We start from the raw sequence: 23,805 nt of genomic DNA, 5'->3' as shown, positions 1-23,805 counted from the left end.
TCATTTGGAGACGTTTCGGACCCACTCAGGTAGACCTGTTTGCGTCTCTAGAAACCTCTCATTGCCAGTTGTTTTACTCCCTGACCGAGGGAACACTCGGCACGGATGCACTGGCACACAGCTGGCCGCGGGGCCTTCGCAAGTATGCGTTTTTCCCCAGTGAGCCTTCTCGCACAGACACTATGCAAGGTCAGGGAGGACGAGGAGCAGGTCCTGCTCGTGGTGCCGTACTGGCCCACTCAGACTTGGTTCCCAGGACTAATGCTCCTCGTGACAGCCCCTCCTTGGCAGATTCCTCTGAGGAAGGATCTACTGACTCAGAGACGGGGCACCTTATGGCACCTTAGGAATGGCACCAGATGGAAACTTCATGTCTGGTCCCTGGACGGGACGCGGAGGTTCTAGGTGACCTACCCCAAGGGGTAGTTGACACCATCACTTCGGCTAGAGCGCCATCTACGAGACAGGCCTACACCTTGAAATGGAACCTGTTCGTCGAGTGGTGTTCTTCTCACCGAGAAGACCCCCGGAAGTGCCCGATCAGAGTCGTGCTTTCCTTTTTGCAGCAGGGGTTGGAGCAAAGGCTGTCTCCCTCCACCCTTAAAGTCTATGTGGCTGCGATTGCTGCCAACCACGACCCCATGGAAGGGAAGTCGGTGGGTAAGCATGACTTGGTCATCAGGTTTCTTAGGGGGGCAAGAAGCTTAAATCCTCCACGGCCCCCCCCTCTATACCCTCTTGGGACCTGTCTCTAGTGCTCGAAGTGCATTGAGATGCTACGTTGACAGGACACAAAGCTTCAGGACCTCAGACCAGCTCTTTGTCTGTTACGGAGGCCGGCAGAAGGGGAAGGCCGTCTCCAAGCAGAGGATGGCCCACTGGATAGTGGACGCCATCACCCTGGCTTATCAGGTACAGGGTGTGCCCTGCCCGTTCAGGTTGAGAGCTCACTCTACTAGAGCTGTTGCATCCTCCTGGGCGTTGGCTCGTGGCGCCTCGCTGGCAGATATTTGTAGAGCTGCGGGCTGGGCGACCCCTAACACGTTCGCTAGGTTCTATAGCCTTCGTGTGGAACCGGTTTCCTCCTGTGTTCTCACCTCAAACGGGTAGAAGCACTGAGAGGCTCCGTTTTCGGGTCGGCTTGCTAAAACTGCTCCAGAGACTCCGTACTGTAGACCCTGTCGAGTTCCTCCATCCCCTCGGCAGTCAGACGTGGCGGAGCGTCTGACGCCAGGCCCTCACTCGTTGAATCCATGTGAACCGGTAGAGGGCTGGGTTCCATATGAAAGGCCTAGTTGGATCTCATATGTGTATAGTCCACAGTATAGCCTGAGAGCCCATGTTTCCCCGGCAGGTCTTCTGCCAATTTTCATGAGGTACAATTTCCTCTAATTTTCCATATGCGCCTAAAGGTTGATCATATGCGTAATTGCTCCGAACCTCCTTCGGGAAGGGCGAGCTTCCGTAGCATCCGGTTCCAACTGGAACGGGTACGTTTTTTCCCAGTGTTATCCAGTCTTACTGAGTGGGTAGTGCCATGGCAACAGTAGCTGGTCTTCTGTGCTAGCCCTGACCTGCGCCAAAAAATAGGGGCTCAGGAGGCTTCCACAGGACACTGGAAGGGCCAGTATCCGTGGCCCTTTGGTAGGGATCCCAATTCGTCTGTCACCGACGTGACTCGGAGTGACCGACTGATAGGGAACGTCTCGGTTACGTATGTAACCCTCGTTCCCTGAAGATGGGAACGGAGACGTCACGTCCCGTCGCCACGGCTGTTGTACCACCGCTGAGTGGCCGGGTCTCCGGCTCGGCTCCTCAGCGAAAACCTGAATATGCGCTGCACCCGCTGCCTACTTATACTCACGCTGTGATTAGTGGCAGCTGGATGCAATAATCGCATGCCTATATGCATTGGCTTGTTTAGATACTCTCGTAGGAGATTGGTCTCTCTAAGCGAGATTCCAATTCGTCGGTCACCGACGTGACGTCTCCATTCCCTTCTTCAGGGAACGAGGGTTACATATGTAACCGAGACGTTCTGTCACTTCGGTCTAGTTTATTCATGGTTTTGTGATGGAGCCTTGACACTCCCTTCTTGTCTTGTTTTCTGGTGAGCGCGCGGCTTCGAGTGTGCTCTGTTTCATGTTGGGGCGTGGTGTTCGGATCCCGGCACTCTTGTCTTGTTCAGGCTCGGTTCTGGTTTCATGTCGGGGTTCGGACACTCACGCTCCAGGTTTGTTCTCGCTGTGGGAGCGTGCAATTTCGAGTTCGCTCTGTCCTCTGTGTATGTGTTTTTTCTCTTGTTTTGTCTTGTTCTGTGTTGCACGCAGCTTGTGTTTTTTCACTGGATAAGTGCTTTCATGTTTGTCATGTTTTGTGAACATGTGGCTTATGAGTCTCCTCATTAGTTGCGTGTTCATGTCCTGTTTTGCACATGACTAGTGATTTTGTTTTGCTGGCCATGTGCTTGGGTTTTTGTTTTGTGTGAGCACATGGCTTGTCTTGTTTGGTTCTATGTGCTCTCATGTCACTTGTCTTGACCCCACCCACCTTGTTTCCTGCCTTGCCTTGCCTTGTCCAGCCTTGTCCTGCCTTGCCAGTCTGTTTTCCCCTACGGGGTAGTTTTCTTTGTTTATTTAATTGTTGTATTAATAAAGCCCTATTTCCTCCTGCAAGTGAGTTCTCGCTCTCATCCCTTCACCCACACCTGACAGAACGAACCGGCCAGTATGAGTACTCAGCGGAGGAGGGGCTTGCGCCGTCCACCACCCTCCACTCTCTCCAGCCCCCTCTACAAACGCATCCTCCAATTTAAGGCCCTGAGCTCCCTCCGTCAACAGGGCACCGATGTCAGGAGGTTTGCCCTGGAGTTCAGTGGTGCTGCAGAGGGGTTGGGGTTTAATGATCCAGCCCTCAAGGATCTCTTTAATAGTGCCTTGGATGAGCCCCTCAACTGGTGGAGGATGAGGGGGCTGGACCACCTGACGTTTGGGGGATTTGTGGAGTTCCTGGCACGTTCCCTGGCTAAGGAGGCTGGTCAGCCACCACTGGGGTGGCTGACGATGCTGCAGTGCCCCACTCTCGGAGACAGAGGAGGAGGAGGAACAGGAGGAAGGCTTCTTCCACCCTTCAAGGCCTGGAGGCCATTCCAGAGCCCTCTGCTGGCCAGGAGGCAGTCTCTGAGCCACCCAAGCTCCTTGCCCTGTCGGCGCCACCCAAGCTCCTTGCCCTTCCAGCTCCGCCGAAGCTCCTTGCCCTGTCGGCGCTGCCCAAGCTCCTTGCCCTGCCGGCTCCGCTCAAGCTCCTTGCCCTGCTGGCTCTGCCGAAGCTCCTTGCCCTGCCAGCTCCACCCAAGCTCAAGCTCCTTGCCCTGCCGGCGCCGCCCAAGCTCCTTGCCCTGCCGGCGCTGCCCAAGCTCCTTGCTCTGTCGGCTCCATCCTTGCTTCCTGTCCTGCTGGGGCCGCCCTTGTTGCCTGCCAAGCTGCTGGTCCTGTTTTGTGTTTTTGTTTTGTGTGAGCACATGGCTTGTCTTTTTTGGTTCTATGTGCCATGTGCTCTCATGTTAATTGTCTTGACCCCACCCACCTTGTTTCCTGATTATTGGTTAATTTGCACCACCTGTGTTTACTCATTACCCTCCTAATTTGCTCCCTTTATAATCTCCTTGTGTTTGCAGTCCTGGGCCGGTTTGTCGTCAATTTTACCCTGTGTGAAGTCCTGTCCTGCCTTGCCTTGCCTTGTCCTGCCTTGCCAGTCTGTTTTGCCCTACGGGGTAGTTTTCTTTGTTTATTTAATGTTTGTATTAATAAAGCCCTATTTCCTCCTGCAAGTGAATCTTCGCTCTCATCTCTTCACCCACACCTGACACTAGCTTGCCGATTGTTTTGATTGCTGTGATCAAAGCTGAATTTGTCTTCAGTGTCACATGATGCTTCAGATATCATTCTAATATGCTGATTTGTTGCTCAATAGATATTTCTGATTATTAGCAATGTTCAGCATTTTTTTGGAAACTGTGATATATTTTTTCCCAGGATTCTTCAATGAATATGTGACCCTGAACCATGCACAAAACCAGTCATAAGGGCCAATTTCTTTCTGAAAGCTGAATAAATAATCTTTCCATTGATGTATGGTTTGTTAGGATAGGACAATATTTGGCTGAGAAACTATTGAGAAAATTGCTTTTAAAGTTGTTCAGATGAAGTCCTTAGTAATGCATATTACTAATCAAAAATTAAGTTTTGATATATTTAGGGTAGGAAATTTACAAAATATCTTCATGGAACATGATCTTTACTTAATATCCTAATGATTTTTGTCATAAAAGAAAAATGGATAATTTTGAGCCATACAATGTATTGTTGGCTATTGCTACAAATACACCTGTGCTACTTATGACTGCTTTTGTGCTCCAGGGTCACATATAAAGTTTAAAAACAACAGCATTTATTTGAAATAGAATCTTTGGCTTTGGCAGGTAACATTATAAATGTCTTTACTGACACTTTTGATCAATTTAATGCATCCTTGCTGAATAAAAAAAATAAAAAATTTCATTAAAAACCTTTCTGACCCCAGTATTTGCAGTGTAGCTTACTGAAAAGGAGCATCATACTGAAGAAAATAATAATAATAATATAAATATTCATATATCAGCAGCATTGCTACTTTTAGTTCCAAAAACTACAAATAACACAAACACCACAAGTGCTATGTTTGTAAGACACTGTGTCACGCTAAAAGAAGTGAACTGTCTATAAACACTATAAACAACTTCAGACCTCTGAATCCCACCTAGATGTTTTTGAATGCAAGAATGTGACACCCACAAAATAATGTCAAAAATACATACTGGCATTTCTTCATGTAAGATATTTGACCTTGAGATTTTCTGCATAACTTTAAGGTGGTGATGCCAGCCGCTCCTGTGTTCGGAGGAAACACATCCTTCAGCTGACAGCAGAATTATCATCAAACAAAGTCGACACCGAGCTAAAGCAGCGAGAAATAAGATGGTGGCTACTTCCATGGGAACACCAGAGAAACCCAGAGACTGTGTTTCAGAGAGAGCAAGAGAAGGAAGCAGCGTGTGACAGGAGGAGGGGAAGGCGGCCGCTGGGAAACAACGAACAGGTTGCAAATAGCACAGTGTGCTAAAAATAAACTCATTACACATTCCATCTTAATTGAGAGAGAGTGTGTGTGTGTGTGTGGACTGTGGAGGGATCTCTGGAGCATCCGTCCCACCCGGCGTGAACGCTAGCCCAGCTCCTGTGATCGCCCGACCGCATACATGTACTTCAGCGAAGCCGGGCTCAGAGCACGCCTGTCATCACGTGATCAGGGCATTAAAGCTTTATTAAAAGGAACAGGAAGACAGCATGGGGAGATATAAATATGTTAGTGTTTCATGCGGTTTAGACTGCGAGTCATAAACACATTAGCAGGTGTTAGCAAACGGCCCAAACATGCTGCAGTGATAAAAACCACAGTCAAAAGACAATAAATCACTGCATGTGCGACACAAATACAGATTCACAAAGGTGCCTTGTGCACTTCAGAGTCTTCAATTATTAGACTCTGAGGAAGCCTGTGAACATAAAAGAGCACATAAGTCTGTCAATCATGTTCATTGTTTATGCTTCTATTTATAGCTTTCCTTGAAAAACAAAACAAACTATATATATATATATATATACATATATATATATTGTACTATTATATCATATATTATTTTATTGATACCACAAGAGCAATGCATGTACAACTGAACAGCATACTTGCAAATCTAATTTAAAAATGGCTTATTCTGCATATCACCGAACATCTAAAGCCACAGCGGAAAAATCGTTCAAAATAAGTGCATTACACTGTACTGAATGTGCACTCATAAAGGACTTCAAATCTTAAAAGTTTATGAAAAAACTGTACTCAGAGATAAATATAGTATTAAAGAAACAAAAGGAGACTCAAGTGTACTTAAAAAGACACTTTCATTTTTTTCAGTGCTTTTTAGAAAACAGAAGTAATTATGAAGTTACATATTGCATTTCAATCTTACTAAAGTGGGTCAATAAAGCACTCTTAAGTTCAACTAACTGCATTTACTTTTAAATAACTGTAACACATTCCAATGAACTGTCTTTATGTGTCAGAAAACATTAGATTCAGTTCACTTGAGTATATTGTAATAAGTACTCTATATTAAAGTATGCTAAACTGTACTTGTTGTCACAAGGGAGGGGAAGAAGTTCACCAAAAGCACATCTGACTTCAGTGCATTAGACGGGAATGTAGCGAACATATCCAGTGGACGACTGCTGGTTTTTGACCATGCTCACTGTATATTTACAGCATGCTTGTATTTGAAACAACAGATGAATTAATGCTGGCAGAGTTTCACAATGATCTATGACCAGTTTATTTCCTCTAAAGCTAAACAGGGTGCATTTTGAAGCACACTGCATACTTAGATGAGTTTATGAAACAATGGAATCAGCATTAAGATAAAGAACGAACGAGGGAGTGAAGCTGACCTCATTATTCACTGAACAAGTGTGAATCGACGCGCTCTGGGGACTCATGACACCACTGAATATCATATTAATTAGGGTGTAAAACCAGGACACATACACACTCGTCGCGCAGCGCCGTATATGTGGGACAAATATAGACGGAGAGCAGGGAATAAGTGTGCTTTAAAATGACGAAAGATTGATTTCTGCACTTTGTGTGAACGTTAGCTCGATCACAGACAATCTTCTCTGTGCTATTTATTCAGAAGCAGCTCAAACTGTGCTGGAATCAGTTTTCAATGGAGATATTTGCATGCTTATGCACTTGATACGACATTCAAAAATTACCCTTTTAAAAGAGAGAGGGAGCGAGAGGACCTACAATATTGCATATATTAATGCCTAGATTTTGCACTGTGGATAAAAATCGATCACCATGGAAACGCTACACATAAAGCGCTGTGGGTATTGGCTGGGCACTGCAGCACATGCAGATGATAACACACGAGAACACCTGCATTGATGCACATCTGTACGTCACTGCGCTCGTCAATGCTCAGTTAATACAGCCCCTGAACGGCTAAATGCCATATTTAATTGTATGTGAATCAAAACAAAGCTTGGAGCACTAGACAGGCAGTCCGCTGCACCAAAAAGGTCTCCAAAATGAATAAATGAAACTGTGCTGTAAAGCGGACAGAATAACAGTACTCATATGTACAGAGCGTAGTAACGTTTGCATGGAAAGTTGCATGATGACTGAGCTTTATCAGCCATGACCAACATTGTTTCTCAGCCTTTCATACAGTCTTTTATGTTTTAATTGATTTGGGACTCAAATATACCGTATCACACAACCTTATCACTGATTGAACATGTCTATTGAGTGTTTTATTTTAAACCTTTTGGCTACATGGTCAGAATGTTGTTACATTGCAGCAACTGTTTAAAATCATAAGGTTTGAATATAATGTAATATAATACTTATGTGTCATATTTTTAATCAATTTTTGCCTCAACATTATTATGTAGTGATAAGGCACTTAGTGAATATAATCTGCGGCATGCTCTGTAAAGAAATCAGAATATAGCACAGCCTTTCACATCTTATACAGCTAAATAAACATCCATAAAGAAACGGGGCCAATGTACTGTTAATATTTTTTCCAAATTATTTGTTTGTGAATTGAAAGAATAATGTCAAGTATACTGCCAGTACCTTTCCTTTTCCGATTAATGTTTTTTTTACTGACAGTATTTAATATAGGTTATAGAATAGGGAATAATGTGACTCGTGCGCAGTAATATTTGAGACGCACTAGCGTTATGCCTCTGTCCCTATTCGATGTTGCTTTGGTGGTATCAAGGTGACTTACAAACGAGAAAGGTTTGAGCTGACATGGTGATTTACAAAAGTACATAAATTTAGCTCGCCTGTGGAGGTAGGTGGAGGTGGACGGAGAGGTTTCAGCGTGGGACTTCGTTATGAATCTCTAACATCTGTCATGATGCTGTGGTTAACATGGCCGCTTGCTGTTTGAGGGCAACTAAATTAGACATTGTGCTGTCGAGTCGTGTTTTTGACAAGGGCTTTTCCTGTTCAGACTGGAGGCCTGTGGATGTAAGGAGATGTCTATTCTTTATACGTGAACACCTCCAATCCACCGGCAGCCCTGAAGAACAGGCTTACGGATCTTCAAACCTACGCTCACATGCTTCCTGTGTGGAGTAATGATAGCGCAGCAGCCGTGGGCAGCGGCACGGTGTGTGTGTGTGCGTATGTGTGTGTGTGTGTGTTTGGTGACCATCCTCTCTCTCAGCTGGGATGGCAGTGTCAGGTTTCTGATGCCGGGCTCAGATAAATCTCTAACACAAAGCTTTCCATTAACATGTACAATAGCCCCCGAACTCATGAAAAACATGAGAGAGCAGTCTATAGAAGAGCACTTTCCCAAACTTTGCCTGCGCTATGTAATGCCTAGTGAAAAATAAATATACTTAAATGTATTTGAAATACATTTATTTCATGCTAAGCATACTACAAATGCATTTACATATTTATATACTTAATTAAAAAAACCTACAATTAAAGTTGTACTTTTAGTATACTAAACTGGTCAATTTAAAGTCTGCTAAATTGGAACAAATTAGTTATTTTGTACTTAATGCACTTTAATTGTGTGGAAGTAGTGCTGAAGTCCAACTAAAGATATACTTAGTATATTTGATTGTGCTAAAGTGCTAAAGGAACTATTGCAAGTATACTTCAGGTACACTTTACATATCTTGCATTTAAAGAGTGATATTATTCAGAGATCATACAATCCTCATCAGTAGTGACATTAAAACACATTTTAGGATTAATAATGTGCATTGTGTCCAAGCAGTACTCCAAATAAAGTTTAATTATCATTTTACTTATATGATGTGTCAGTAAATATGTTAATAGATCTAAACTGTATTTAGTATGAAACAAATGTATTTTAATATCTAAAAATATATACTCTAGACGGGAATGTTATTTTAATACAATAAATATATGACTTTTTTACTAGGAACATTATAGTTGTCAGCGCTGTCAGCTGAAGCATTCTGTTAGGTAAACGTAACTCATGAACAAAGGATCTCTTGTTTCGTGTATAGCTTGATTTTCAGTATGTGTCATTGGTGAGCATGGGCACATTTTACATAGCATGTACTGAAATAAGAACGTCTCACGATCATATCTATAAAAAACAATGTAAAGATGATTCCTGTAATGTTAAAACGCAGGGTAGCTGAATTTCATAGCGAAGCCACTGCATTACATGCTGGAAACTTGATGGATATCTCTTTTACCATTTATGTTCCATATATTTGACGTTATATAAGTGGATATTGAATTTGAGTAGTTTTTCTATGACACTGAGAGAAAGTGATTCCATGACAAATATGAAATGAGCATAAATCAACATCAAACAGCCCTGACCCATTTTAGTTTCATAATGTCTCCTCAAGTGAACAAGGATATTAAACTAGGGAGGAAAGAAACAAGGAACAAAGTGTCTCTGTAAGACAGGCTGTTCAAGAATAATTGCGCTTGTTTGGACATCGGCTGAAAAGTTCAAATCATCTGCACTGAACAAGAAATGGTAACCTGAAAATTAACTGGTTTTATTCAAATCAAAAAATAGTATTTAGCATCACTGAATCAATGCAAATCCAATTATTTACACCAACAAAAGACATTTTTTGTGGTTTAAATCAGGTAAAAATACCTCTGTAAGGTAACAATTGTAGGTTAGCAGTGTGTGAGAGACACTATACTGAGAGGCAGAGCCTTTTACACTGTGATGAGGTATGATTTCCAAGCCTGGAAAAAGTCATAGGAGATAAAATACAGTTTTATCGGGTCATCACAATGTCTATAGTCAAAATTATTTTTTATTTTTTTCTATTTATGCTCAGATCTGAATTATTTCTTCAATTAGAAAGTAAACTGCATTCAAATTGATGTTGACAAAAAAAGAGTAACTAAAAGTAAAATTTTTGGGTTGAAAAATGATTACTAATGAAATGAATTGATACTGTCTCTTTTTACCACACTTGATGTCGTACAGTACAGCTCACTAGTCTGATATTTGACTATTATACTGAGCAGAAGATGTAACAAGACAAGCACAATCACACCAAGCTGACTCAGATTGTAGCATTGTGTTTGTCATGACACACTCAGAGATGTGCATATTAAACATGTGACTGCAAAGGAGAAAGAATCACTTGTTTTCTTGCTTTCTACTGAAATATCCAAATGTCCTAAAACTGAGCTACATTTAATTGTGTGAAATACTAGGATCTGTTACCACAGAATATATTCTTACCCCTACGACAAACTGTCTTTTGCTTGTCAAGAAATGTTATTTTGTTTGAAAGAGGTTTGGATACTTTTTCCTGGAAAATAAAAACGAACTATTTCTGTCTAAAAAGGGTAATGACAATATAAGTGAAATTCAGAACTCTGTCTGTTTGCTTTTTGTCTGCATGTGTCAATGCGGTCACCCTGAAAACAATCCAGAACAGGCTCATCTGCTGAAATATGCCAACACCTAAGCTCAATGTTGAGAAAGGGAATGGATGACACAGCATCAACGCCACAGGACGCACACACAGGTGCAAAAATAGATGTAGAGGTCAAAAGGGCAAGCAAGACGGTGACAAAAAGAAAAAGCAACACATCAGCAAGCGACTTGGCTCTGGTTAACGGTGCTAGGCAGACATCAGACATGAAGGATGGGGAGGCCCAGGGTGTGATTCACTGACCGATTCGGAGAGTCAGAGCACTTCGCCAGAGTCATGAGAGCAGCCGACTCCTTCAAACACACATGTGACAAAAAAAACCCATGTGCATGACCCTGAACACACCGCTACTGAGCCCGGAGGTTTGCATGTATCATTCCTTGACCATGTCGCAACTTTTTAGAAATTCTTATGTTCATTTAGATATTTTAATCATCATAATTTAAGAGCTTTGTTTTGTGTGGCTGCAGTGCAAAGAGAAAAACAGTGCTGGGCACATAAAGCAGCAGCTTTAAAGGGGTAATTCACTGCTGGCAAGATGGAGAAAACTTGGCTGTCTATTAATTTTTTTTAGATCGGTGCTACATGACTTGAGAAAACTGAGAAAAAAGGGCTGCTGCCCTACAAAAAAATGTAGGAAAACTTCAACACCCATAATGCACTGGCTTGATCTAATGGCTCGTTTCCATCAAGCGGTACAGTTCAGTACAATACGGTGACCCGTACCGTACCATTTTTTTGGTACCCTTTCGTACCTAGCACAGCAAAATGTACCAAAAGTGGGGAGCTAAACTCACTGCAGAACATTGATTGGTTGACTAGAATCGTCACCTTTGCATGATACAAGGGGATAAAGCTTCTCCTTCACTCGTTCTGACCTGCTGTCCATGAGAGTTGGGCTTATTTACATCAGAGTGCGCAAACACAAAAAAATATAGACAGCGGCTATTTGCACTAAGTGTAAATAGCATATTTTCTTAGCGATAGATACTATTTACACTAAGTGCAAATAGCAATGGATTCTCTTTACACTAAATAGCACGATTTTCTGTTATTTATACTACTTATTGCAAATAGTGGCATTTATCTGCACCTCAGTATTGTAGTACATTATAAAACAGTACGCAATAATAATGTACTGAGTGTAAATTATAGTTTTAATTCAAATGTATTAAATGGATGCCACCTTATTGGGACAATAAAGCCCTCCCTACACCTACCCTAACCCTATCCGATACTTTATTTTCAACTTTTTTATTATTTCCTTCAGTTTTATTGAAAATAAATGCCTTTCCGATGCGATATGAGATTTGAAAATGGAGAAAAAAAGTTTGGCAAAAGGTGGCTTTGAACTCGGGTCGATCGAGTCAAAAAGCATGAGCTTCATCGTCTACGCCACTGAAACTGATGTTAAACAAGTCTTTTTTCAGTGTTGACTAGCCCAATCACACGTTGGTGGGCGGAGTTAGTGTAAATAGACACTCCGAAAAAGGCAACAGTGTACTTTATAATTTAATATTTTCACACAGACAATAGCAGTTCTCAATATGCGTTCTTGTCTTGTCCAATATGGACTTTTGAAACGTAATTGCCCAAAAACCCACGTAATTTTCAAAATATTACTGTTATTGTGTCATGAAATGTAGTTTTAAGAGTTTTTCACGCGAGAATGTAATTGTTTAAAACTCAAATCAGCGGTTTATTTATAAATTTATAAAGATAGCGCCTATTTGAGAATTTGCTATGCCGATTTCGGAGCTCCAGACGATCAGTGCTCATGTATCCGCCTCGAGCAGCTTTAGCTCGGCTAGTCCTTCCGACATTTACTGCTGGCTCTGAAGTCTCTGTAGTGATTCAACATGAGATACAATTCGTTTGGGGTATAGTTAACAGGCATTAGTGGTCTCATGAATCTATTATTTGTTCCTGGTCATATCGTTTTGGCTGAGCACAAAGTTATGTTTAATGTCTTTACCATTGTACAGCGCTGACTTTGTAGGTTATGGTTTGTTAATATCGAGAATTGGACCTTAAAATAAAGTGAGACCCAAATTATTATACAGTTTACATATCTCGTTTTATATCGCGTTATATCACGTTGATATCGCGTTTGGTCTCGTTCTGTGTCGCGTATCTTGTCAGTGTCTGCGCTTGCTTGGCCATTTGTTGTGGAAAAATAAGGAAAGTGTGTTCAGCTAAATTCAATTAGTATTTTGTTAGATGGGTATAAAAAAGTTTAGTTTACCGCGGCAGCCGTCGCAGCAGATGTCGTGTGAAGGCCTCCTCGTGTGATGACCGAAGAGTGTAAAGACCATCGACTCAACCGGGCAGAGACTCCGGCAAAGGATATAAATATCACTTTTTATTTCTCCTCTTTTCTACCACTTTTCTACTTGTTTCACTTTGGTTTCAGTTTTTATAACCATTTCTTACTATGTGTAAGTAAGTTGTTGTTTTAGCATGTGTGTTTGGCAGTGTTATTTCTTAGGAATACTGATAAACTATACTGTCGTGATCTGTATTTGTTATCTATTTTAATTTTAGTTAATGTCTTTTTTTATGTCATTTATTATGTCTATATAGGTATTTTATTAAGTTTTAGTTTTATTTAATTTGAGTTAGTTTAATACTTCAACAAACTAAATGGAAATGAAATTATATATATTGAATTTATAAATGTGTATGTATATATATTTATGTATGTATGTATATGTGTGTGGTTGTGTGGTTGTACATATATTCATATATATAGTTGTTTTTTTGGTGTTTGGCTAGTGTTATGTTAGAATCATTATTATATTCTTATACGTTTTGTTCTTTAACATTTTGAATTGTGTTTAGCTTTATTTGTTTATTTATTTTCATTTAAATGTGAAGTTTTTTAAGAAATTTTGTTGTATGCATTTGTCATTTTTATTTAATTTCTTTATTTTTTTAAATGTGTATAGGTAGTATTTATAAAGTTCTAGCTTTTAGTTTTGGATCTGTTTTTAGTTGTTTTAATATTACAATTGATTGCTTCTGTTGTCCTCATTTGTAAAGACCAGATTTAAGTCAACTCAACCAGTTGCATCAAACGAATGACTGTGTGAACATTAATCCTAACATGCCTAGCGCTCGCTGTATCTCAGCAAATGAGTTGCAACTACTGATTGACGTTACTACTTAATATTCATGAGCCAGGCTAATAAGGTTTGCGATGTGTCCCCGAGCCTTTTCAGATCGCTCTTAAGCCCCTGATCATGTTACATGCATCACATACTTTTCTGTTCCAACATCACCGAATCAAACTACCCTCCAAGGTCATCCATTGAGGAGCATCTGTCTCTCAGAAGAGGAGGAATGTGGCCTGGTCTCTTATTTATAATCTGTCCTCTGAGGGAAGTGCTTTCTCCTTTTAAGAATGGCTGCTGGAATCAGGGCAGCACTACTGTCCTTATTAGAGGAGATTGTACTCCTTCTGAGCAATTCCTGCTGGGACCCTAGACTAAATAGGTTTGTCAGAGGGGAATGAGAACATGGACCTGCGGACTAGATTAGCGTGCCGATCAAGGGCATGGGACGAGGGCACAGCCTAGCTAAGGTGGGACAGTGTTTAAGCAGCCACGTGACCCGGTAGCCAACAGCCGTTGTCATTGCTCCAGAACCGGGTCCTTCATCACAATGTCAAAGTGTCGCCAGGGATCGCTCAGGTGAAGCGGTGGCTCTGATAAGTGGAGCTGGCCCACTGATGCTCATTGTGTGAACTGCGGTCATGTTGTGTTTGCAGCTTGGCTCTAGGATGTTTTGCCAGCTCGCTTTGACCTTCAGTGCCTCTTACCATTTAAATGCAGCATCGGATTACATGGAGTATCTCACTCCCAATATTCACAGTCCTTCTGATTCTTTCCATTTTAATTGCTGCAAAAGCTGGCTATTAGTTTCATTTGCATTTTCTCCCCAGCAGCAGATGCATTCACGTTCAATGCATTAAATGTATTAAAGGCACAGATGTGAAACTGGTTAAAAGTTTCACATCTGTGCCTTTAATACACCTCCGCTGCACTGGACCAGGCTCGGGAGATATTTTACCTCTCATTTCATTATGAATTAGTCAGGAGACACATCAGGATGTGCGAAATGTGAGTAGAGAGATTAGCAAGACAGTCTAAATGTTGGTTACTTTTAAACAGGCTAATTCGGGCAAAGATGTGCACTGCATCGAAGTGAGATGGGCCATCAGACTGAAATAGAAATGAGAACAGAGTAAGGCATGGGGGAGGACAGTCACGGTGAGCGAACAGACACTTCTGGCCGGCTTGCAGCTGGTGCTAGGGCACAGCAGGCTGAGACCATTAGCATACAATAGATGCTTGGCATTGTCAAGCCCTAGCCCACCTCTACGGCAAATAGTTTACCGTGGTTGCAGCGAAGACAGAAGTGTCTTTCCCGCTGTCTGAACGCATGGACTTAGTCATTCATTCCTGCTTATGGTACTGTATAAAAATAGCTACCCTTCCCTCGTCCTTCAAAGATTTCCCCGGTTCTGATTAATCCTCGTTACCTGTACCTCGACCTGCAGGCTTTCAGATGGCGTGTGGCATCCCTCCTGCATGTGGTCGCTAGCGGCAGCATTATCTGAAGTGAGCGGACTTAAAGGAGATGGTTTCTCTTTTTTTGGGAGGTCGCCAGGCTCCTCCATATCTCGCTCAGCTCCCATCTGCCAGGAACTCTCTCTGTGAGAGTGGCCAACACCCACAACTTTGGGAAAAGTGGGCGCTTTAGCGGCTCAATACTACCCACGTAATGTACCGTAGCATCGCATCCAGGGGGATCCAGGGAGACTCGTGTTGTCCTTAAAGAGCAATTTCTTTACTCAGCAGAGATGAATGGACCATCAGCCCTGGTTCATCATTGATTGTAGTATGAGTAGGGAAAACATAGATTAAAGGCACAAGTATTGACTGAAGCGCTTGAAGGAATCGAAGAGGGATAAAGTTACACATTAGTGTCTGGAGCGTGTTCACCGTTTGGATGCCTCCCGCCCTGCGGGAAAATCCAGCTACAACTGGCTGTTACATGGATCCCAGTTGGTCAAATCTGGACATAATTTGGTTCAAGATGGTCCAGAAGAATGACCAGACGAAGGGGCCGATGTCAACTTTGTTGGACTGGTTGATCAGTTGGTTGGGACCTGGTTAACTTGCATGTCCTGATTTATCGTTCTTGTTCATTGAACAGTTTGAATCGTTTTTTAGGTAATGCATAGGTCATTTGTACTTTTTGTTTGGCGGAGGTGCATGTCGTGTTGAAAATCATAAAACTGACATACTATTAAGGACAAATTCTTGTCTTTAAGCTTATCTGGCTTACTGTAAAGATATATGTCATTTTTAGATTTGAGGGGATAATTGTTGGATGACGCATTACAAGTAATGCAAGTTACGTAATCAGATTACTTTTTTCAAGTAACTAGTAAAGTAATGCATTAATTTTAAATTAACTAGAAAATATCAGTTAATATTTCAAATAAGTAACGCAAGTTAATTAGTTTTCCTATTTATTAACTGACACCTTTCCTGTCCCCATGTTGAGAGAAATTGGGAGTAAGTGCAGAGACAGAGGCATTTTCTTCAGCCTGAGGCTTATTCATTTCACTCTTGGGGCCAGCTGCATAAACTACTTAGACTAGTCTTAAAAAATAGTCATTCAATTTGTTTTCATTCAAACTGGTCATATCTTTTTTAATCCAGTTACAAAACTGTAGATTGGCCCAATTTGAGCGAGAAAAGAACTAAATTTGAGCTAAACATTTAATTCTAAAGCATCTTTTTTATAATAGTGCTTCATAGGTGGACTCAAAATGGGCTGAACTAGTGAAAATGGAAGGAAGAATCTTAGGTGGTGGTGTATGATAGTGCTAAATGGTCATTGCTGGGTAGTGGTGACTGCGTCCTGAGAGAGAAGGCATAACTGCTCAGCTTATTAACAAGACTAGATGTGACCATTTGTCTGCATTATCATGTCACACTTGGGGTGTCAGCACAAGTCACTCCAGCAGAGCAGAGCAACAGCCTGCTCCTAAACATGTTCCTAACACTCACACCAAACACATAGTTTGCAGAGAAGGCAAGATTATGCTGTCCTCCAGGCTGACGGATCTATCAATCTAGTGCTCTAGTGCTGTCGTGGGTAACACATCTACTGAAGGTCAGTTTAGAAGTCATTTGAATTCACAATATGGTGGAACACGAGAAATACATGACATTTATAACAAGCTATCCACTCCTACACATATATCACATGCAGCTACGTACATGTTTTAAATGTCGACGCTTCCTACAGAAGAAGATCAAATGGTGCATGCATTGGATAGCACAGACGCACCACTGTCAGGCCATAACAAATTATGCCACAATTAAGATGCCAATCACAACATTTTAGCAACGGACGCGGGCATACGCCTTCCTGCTCTAAAGGTGATGCGGTTGATTTTCAATGCAAGAATGGATCTCGAAGTCATGGCATAATTAAAACCATATGGAGAAGCATTCATGGCTTCTTCTACCCAGTAACACTATTATTGTACAAAGTAGCAAATTTAGTTTGACCCCTGTGCTGTTGCCTGGGAGACACATCCTAGTTAATAACTCCGCAAGACAGCCAACCAGCATCAGCAGCAGGTCTGAGGGGGAAGAACCTGTCTGAGAGATCTCACAACATACAGGAATGGAAGTGATTATCATGTGAAAGAGTGTCACAGTTCGGGAGCGAGTTCATGCGGGATGATTGTGTGACAGTGGCATGAGACAGCGCACACTCACCCTCTGTCGGCGAGGTATTCAGCCTCTGGCACAGTCCCTCGATACCTCCGTAGTCCTCCTGAATTTTGACCACCGCCTCCGTTCCTCTGACCTCCATGAGGGAACGCAGATCCATGAGCGAGCATCCAAATCCCCCCGCATGGTTGCTGTCGTTTCTTTGGTTCTTGGTGTAAAAATCGCTGTTTGTAATGTCCCCCATGGTGGCTGAGTATTGCTTGGTAGCTTTTCTTCAAAGCGGATGATAAAAATGGAGAAAACGCCACACGGACAGAGAAGGAGTCCCTGGTGCGGCCGGAGAACAGGTGTCTAAAAAAAACGAGAGCAATGCAGGAGAGAACGGGAGGTGAGAGAGGAGGATGAAGAAGAAAACAGATCCTTTCCACTGTCCGCAGTTGACGGGAGGCTCCTCGGCGTTACTCGAGCGGGAACGCAACAGCCATCTGCAAGATCCCAGCTGAGGTCCTGAGAACGTCTGCGCTCACCACGGCTGCAGACCGACGGCTCTCCATACGTGGTTTCCCATTCTACCTGCTTCCCGACGGCTGCTGTCTACATGGTGATCCGCTCCATTACTCCTTCAGAGACAGAGAGAGACAGAGAGAGAGAGGAGGACAGAAGGGGAGGGAGGGAGAGAGAGAGAGAGAGAGGGAGGGAGAGAAAGATAAGCATGAGTGTTTCTCAGAGGTGCGAGCAGCACAAAAGTGAGAGAGGCGCTAGGAAAGCACATTGTGTCGTCAACGCATCTGCGTTTTGCTCGCACACAGAGGTGGGGGGTGTCCATCTATTCCTGTGATTCTCCTCCTCACATGCATAGCTGCGGCATGCTGAGCTTTGATCGCTCTCTGACTAAATACAGAGCCATGTAAATACTGGAGGGACATGTGAGTGTTTACACCGCTCATATGATCTGAACGAGACTGCGGAGCGCATCAAAGGGCTTGACGCTATCAAGAAATGCGGGCAATGCATCCCACACTGCAGCAAGGTTAGCTGGAGGGGAGCTAGTGATGGTAAAGAATTATATAATTCATCCACGCTAATGCATTTGTGCTGCATAGAGCACCATACCAGCTAACTAACGTGCTACATCCTGTAGGGCAATTCTGACATATCACTTTCTGAAATCACTCAGAGCCACAAATACTTGTTAAATGCATTGCAAACGGCAGTATTTCTATGCATGTTTGTAGAGTAGGGATCTGAAGGCAGTGACGCTGCTGCTACATTTTTCAGCAGTGTAACAGTAGCTCAGTGGTTTTTAAAATAGTGTCACTTTTCCAGTAACAAGCTACTGTTTCCGACTTAAAAACGGTGTAGCATGACAAAACACTACATTTCTGCATTTTGAATCATGTTGTTGTGCCGACAGCTTTACCGCAGAGCGAGCTGAGGCTTTATGATCATATGTGCTCTCTTAAATAAAAGATTTTAGCCCCTCTGCCCTCTTTCCATGAGTCAAAATGAAGTTCAGATTTTAATTTCATCCCACCTGACATGTTTTAATTAATGCTGTCCAATTAAAAAGTATCATATGCTATGTGAAGATAAGCACAGTTAATAGCTCTTTAATAGCTTCCAAATAATTAGCTTATTTTGGTTAATATCTTATACTACTTTTTCCCCCCAAAAAAAGAAAAAAAGTATCTTTATGTACAGACTATCTACTAAATATAGTTTATATAGTTAATTTTAAAGTAGCTTCCCAACACAGCTCACACTAGATACCAACACAATCTAAACCAACCATAATTCATCAGAAGACATACGATTATTGACTGAATCTATCTGAAAGACTAAACAGCTGGGACAGAAAATCAGAACCATTTCTAAAGAAACACATTTGCATTTTTTCTCAGAGAATGTCTTTGTCAGGAGCAAATTAACTATTTGTCAGAACACTTTGCCTGTATTTCCAGACTCCAGCTTGATGTGTTTAAGAGTGAGCCCTAGTGAAAAATAAATATACTAAAAATGTATTTGAAATACATTTATTTCATGCTAAGTATACTACAAATACATTTACATATTTATGTACACTACTAGTCAAAAGTTTTTTAAAACTTTTAAAGTCAAAAGAATTTAAATAGAAATTATAGAAAATATTTACGTTTATACATTTATATACCGGTATTCATATTCTTACATTTTATATTATATCTAAATATATAAACAACATATTTTTCTTAAATATATACATGCATGTGTTTGTATAATAAATATACACAGTATACACATATATTAAGTAAACAAAAACTTTTTATTTTGGATGCAATTAATTGCGATTAATCGTTTGACAGCACTACTTTTATTTAGCAAGGATGCTTTAAATTTATCAAAAGGGATGATAAAGACAAACACTTTTTTTTTTATCAAAACATTTTTACGCCGCTGTTTTCAACATATAATAATAATAACAATAATAATAATACATGTTTTTTGAGCAGCAAAACAGAATATTAGAATGATTTCTGACGAATCATGTGACTGGAGTAATGATGCTAAAAATTCAGTTTTGAAATCACAGGAATAAATTACATTTCAAAATACATTCAAAAAGAAAACAGTTATTTTAAATAGTAAAAACTTTTTAAAAATTTTACTGTTTTTGCTGTTCTTTGGCTCAAATAAATGCAGGCTTGGCGCAGAAGAGACTTCTTTAAAATACGTAAAAAATATTACTTTTCAAAACCTTTTAACTGGTACTGTACTTAAATAATAATAAAAAAACTACATTTGTACTTTTGGTATACTAAACTGGTAAAGTTCAAGTCTGCTAAATTGGAACAACTAATTTTGTGCACTGTATTGTGCAGAAGTATACTTCAGGTACACTTTAAATATCTTGCATTTATTCAAAGATCATACAATCCTCTTCAATACTGACATTAAAACACATTTTAGGCTAAATAATAAGAAAGGGAAAGGGAAAGGGAAGTGGTGTGTGGCCAAGTATGGTGACCCATACTCTGAATTTGTGCTCTGCATTTAACCCATCCAAGTGTACTCTCAGTAGTGAACACACACCCGGAGCAGTGGGCAGCCAATGCTGCGGCGCCCGGGGAGCAGTTGGGGGTTCAGTGCCTTGCTCAAGGGTCTCACCTCAGTCGTGGTATTGAGGGTGGAGAGAGTGTTGGTTATTCACTTCCCCACCTACAGTCCCTGCCGGACCTGAGACTCGAAATGTACATTGTTCACAAGTATGTCCACAATGAATGGAGTCCCATAATTTCTGTCAAAACATTTATTAGTGAAGCTCTCTAGCATGATTTTTCCAAGCAGGACAAGTTTCTTGCTGAAATCACGGTGGGAACGAGTGGCCCTGGATGGGATGGGCCTGTTTTCCATGGGCCTTCAGGACTAATCACTATGCACTGCTGTTCCCAACACCAGCTCCACCAGCTGTGCCAATGATCGTTAACGTAGCGTCTCTCAGGGAGGCATAATGAAGTCCTCCAGAAGGTTACTACAGGTAATAATACAGGTGCAGCTGCTCCTATCTGGATGCTGTGACACATCATCACTGTGAAACAACACTGTGCATAATCTGAGCAGACTACCCAACAGCACTACAACTCCATGCGCAATATTTCAACAATGCTTTCAGGAAGATATTGCTCTCAGCACAAGATGCTATCGCTGTAAATGAGGTGACAAACCATCCCAAAGATCACCTGCACTCCGACTCTAATTAGGTTTTGATTTATGAATGCATAGAAAAAAACTGACAAAGACAAACGATGTGTTCAGAACATAAACACGGCACAAAACAAGTTACAAGTTGAAACTTCAGACCTTTAGGAAGTCCTCTAAACTTATGCAAGAAATTTCAAAGCAACGTGACGAGTGTCACTAGAAACATAAGTTGCCTTATCAGGACTGCTTTATTTCCTTTAATAGGAATAATATACAGTACAGGGAGATTCTTCCAGGCCTCCACAGCTTCTAATGTGACAATCTGTGACTGAACATAAACCTGTACGGCAGTCTAATCATATAAAGCTCAGCTCACACATAAAAGCACATTCAAAACATTGAAAAGCTGCCTTGATTAGCAGTTATTCAAATAACCGTCTGGTTCTAGATTATGACATGTTGAAATGATTGAACATAACTCAGCACATTTATTAATTACAGCTCATTTATTATTTGATACTGGTGACTTCCATAATATAATATTGGTCAACTATATATGAGTTCTTTTTAAAAAGCAATACAGTTTAATGAGAGACGGCAATTATCTGTATGTTGGGCAGAGGGTGTACTGCTGAAGATCAAATATCACCTTTAACTAATATGTAATTAATAGAATAGGCACTGATGAAATGTCCTAATTTCTGCATCTGAAAAAGTAAAGTTTCATAATCATATGCGCTGATTGTGTTCTATCGTTTCTAATAACAACTATCAGACAAAATCAGCCTTTACAGTAGCATCCTTCCAACTGCAGGCTTTCATCAGGATAGCATTGAACTGTGCACAGATGAAAATATGGCTGTGAAAGATATAGACACTTGATCACATCTCAAAACATAGCTACAACTTTAAAACTGTTTTAATTTAGATTTTTGAACGTGTCTTTGGAGAGTTTTTGGGAAGATGCACAATCCACTGAACACATGTACTTCTGTCCTTCAAAGTCTTGTTTTCCTTCCTTTCAAAAAAGAAATATGGTGCTCTCCTGACTAAGGTCTATGGAGCACACTGTGCTTTTAGGTTCCTCTCTTTGATCTCTTTCCTAAGCCATCTTTAATCAAGTAATATAATAGTCGACATGCAACAGCAATCTGAGGAAGTGCAGGAATTTTCATTATTAATGTAGACCTGTAATTATTTAATGAGACACATTTAATTGTAAATGAACATGAAGATGTAATTGTTAGTTTAAATACATTATGATGTCTGTGCACTTTGCAGCGTTGAACAACGGCACTATTTTAACTGCATTTATCAGTAATGTGACTATAGTTCCAAATAAAAATAAACTATGTTTTCCAGTGAGTAGTGGCTTACATTACAAAATGCTAGCTTTGTCACATTTTACTGCTCACACAGTTTAACGGCTGAGCAAAGTGAGACAATATCAAGCACATTTGCCTAAAATCTGTGCAATTCATAGTGAGTTGGTTTGTTCAGGTATTTTAATCATTTTTACATAATTGTTTTGTGTGTGCATGTAATTTTTAGATAAATTGTGCTGATCGTTACTCTGTTTAAACATAAATAAATGCATCAAAATATAATATGTTAATCATACTGTTCTAAAGTGTTTGGCCAAATATATACTGTATATATAAATACATGTATATAACTATACCGTATTCTGTATGTCACCAGCCCCAACTACACAACATAATGAGGATGTCAGCTACAACTCATCTAACTAATAACACTGACATTGAAACCATTTATATACAGTATATATACAGTATATATGGTTTCAATGTTAGTGTCAGTAGTTAGATGAGTTGTAGCTGAAATCATCATGATGTTGGGTCTGATGATATACAGTATAGTGTTAGAGGATTAGGATAGAGGATTTTTTTTTTTAAGCTCTGCCCCCTACTGTAACTGTGCAGTGTAAACGGCTCAAGAACGCGGGACCATTATTGTTCCCTGCTGATCTGCAGAAGGAGCGAGGCGGTGAGGACGCACCCTGCACCATGTGAAATGAGGAGAGACATTAATGATGGCGGTAATGACGAGTGGAGAAGGGAGTGCGGAATCAGACAGAGCACAGAGAACTCTTCAGCACTGCACTGCCAACATACAGCAACTAAAACATTCTGCTCCTTTCACTTCCTGCCTGAACATGGAGGGAATATTTCACCCCAAAATGATTAACATTTGGAGAATCGCACTGACCACTGCTTGTCATAAAGTTACAACGAATGTTGACATACATCAGCTTGGAATTTACAGACTTGAAACATACTGCATGAGCCATAAGAAGAACATTTTTGAAGCTTAAACACTACAGCACTGTAACTGTCTGTAACACAGGCTCACTAGAAAAATATGCCTCTACCTATATTTCTGCAAAACTCCAAAAACGTACTTATACATGCAACTCCCTGCAGAAATTAAAAACAAATGCAGAAACATTTTTTCCATTTCAAAAACGGGGCAGATTATCAAATAATAAAGACTCATTTTCGTGTGGTTCCTTACACAATACTATGTTACAAGCTCAAAAGTCTTTTACCATAGTGTATGATTTGTAAACTAATACATTTTGTCATTTGCATCACATAATCAGCTTTTCTGATGTAGTAAACTTGCTCGATAGCACACCCGGATGCAGCATTACACTTGTGATGTGAAGCACTTGTGTATGAGTTCGGCGAAACACGAGTCACGATAAAAGACAAAATGACATGGTTAAAAATGTGTAGATGCCAAGTTATTTACAAATGCTATAGAACTGCCAC

At 40.9% G+C, this 23,805-nt stretch overlaps 1 protein-coding gene across 8 annotated transcripts in view; it reads right to left on the bottom strand.

The window, feature by feature from the left end:
- The window catches only part of LOC306854663 (plasma membrane calcium-transporting ATPase 2), a gene marked incomplete at its 5' end in the record, with an annotated part of 93,280 nt that extends 75,704 nt beyond the window's left edge, over nucleotides 1–17,576 (bottom strand). For all 8 annotated transcript variants that reach the window (XM_079392857.1, XM_079392852.1, XM_079392854.1 and 5 more), the window contains one exon: nucleotides 17,378–17,576. In XM_079392857.1, coding sequence (XP_079248983.1) covers nucleotides 17,378–17,576 — 199 coding nt within the window. The remainder of the gene's footprint in view (nucleotides 1–17,377) is intronic.
- Between the last annotated feature and the right edge of the window lie 6,229 nt (nucleotides 17,577–23,805).

The sequence above is a fragment of the Barbus barbus genome (assembly GCF_936440315.1).
Source record: "Barbus barbus genome assembly, chromosome: 35".
Lineage (NCBI taxonomy): Eukaryota > Metazoa > Chordata > Actinopteri > Cypriniformes > Cyprinidae > Barbus > Barbus barbus.
This window is presented reverse-complemented; position numbering and strand designations above follow the sequence as displayed.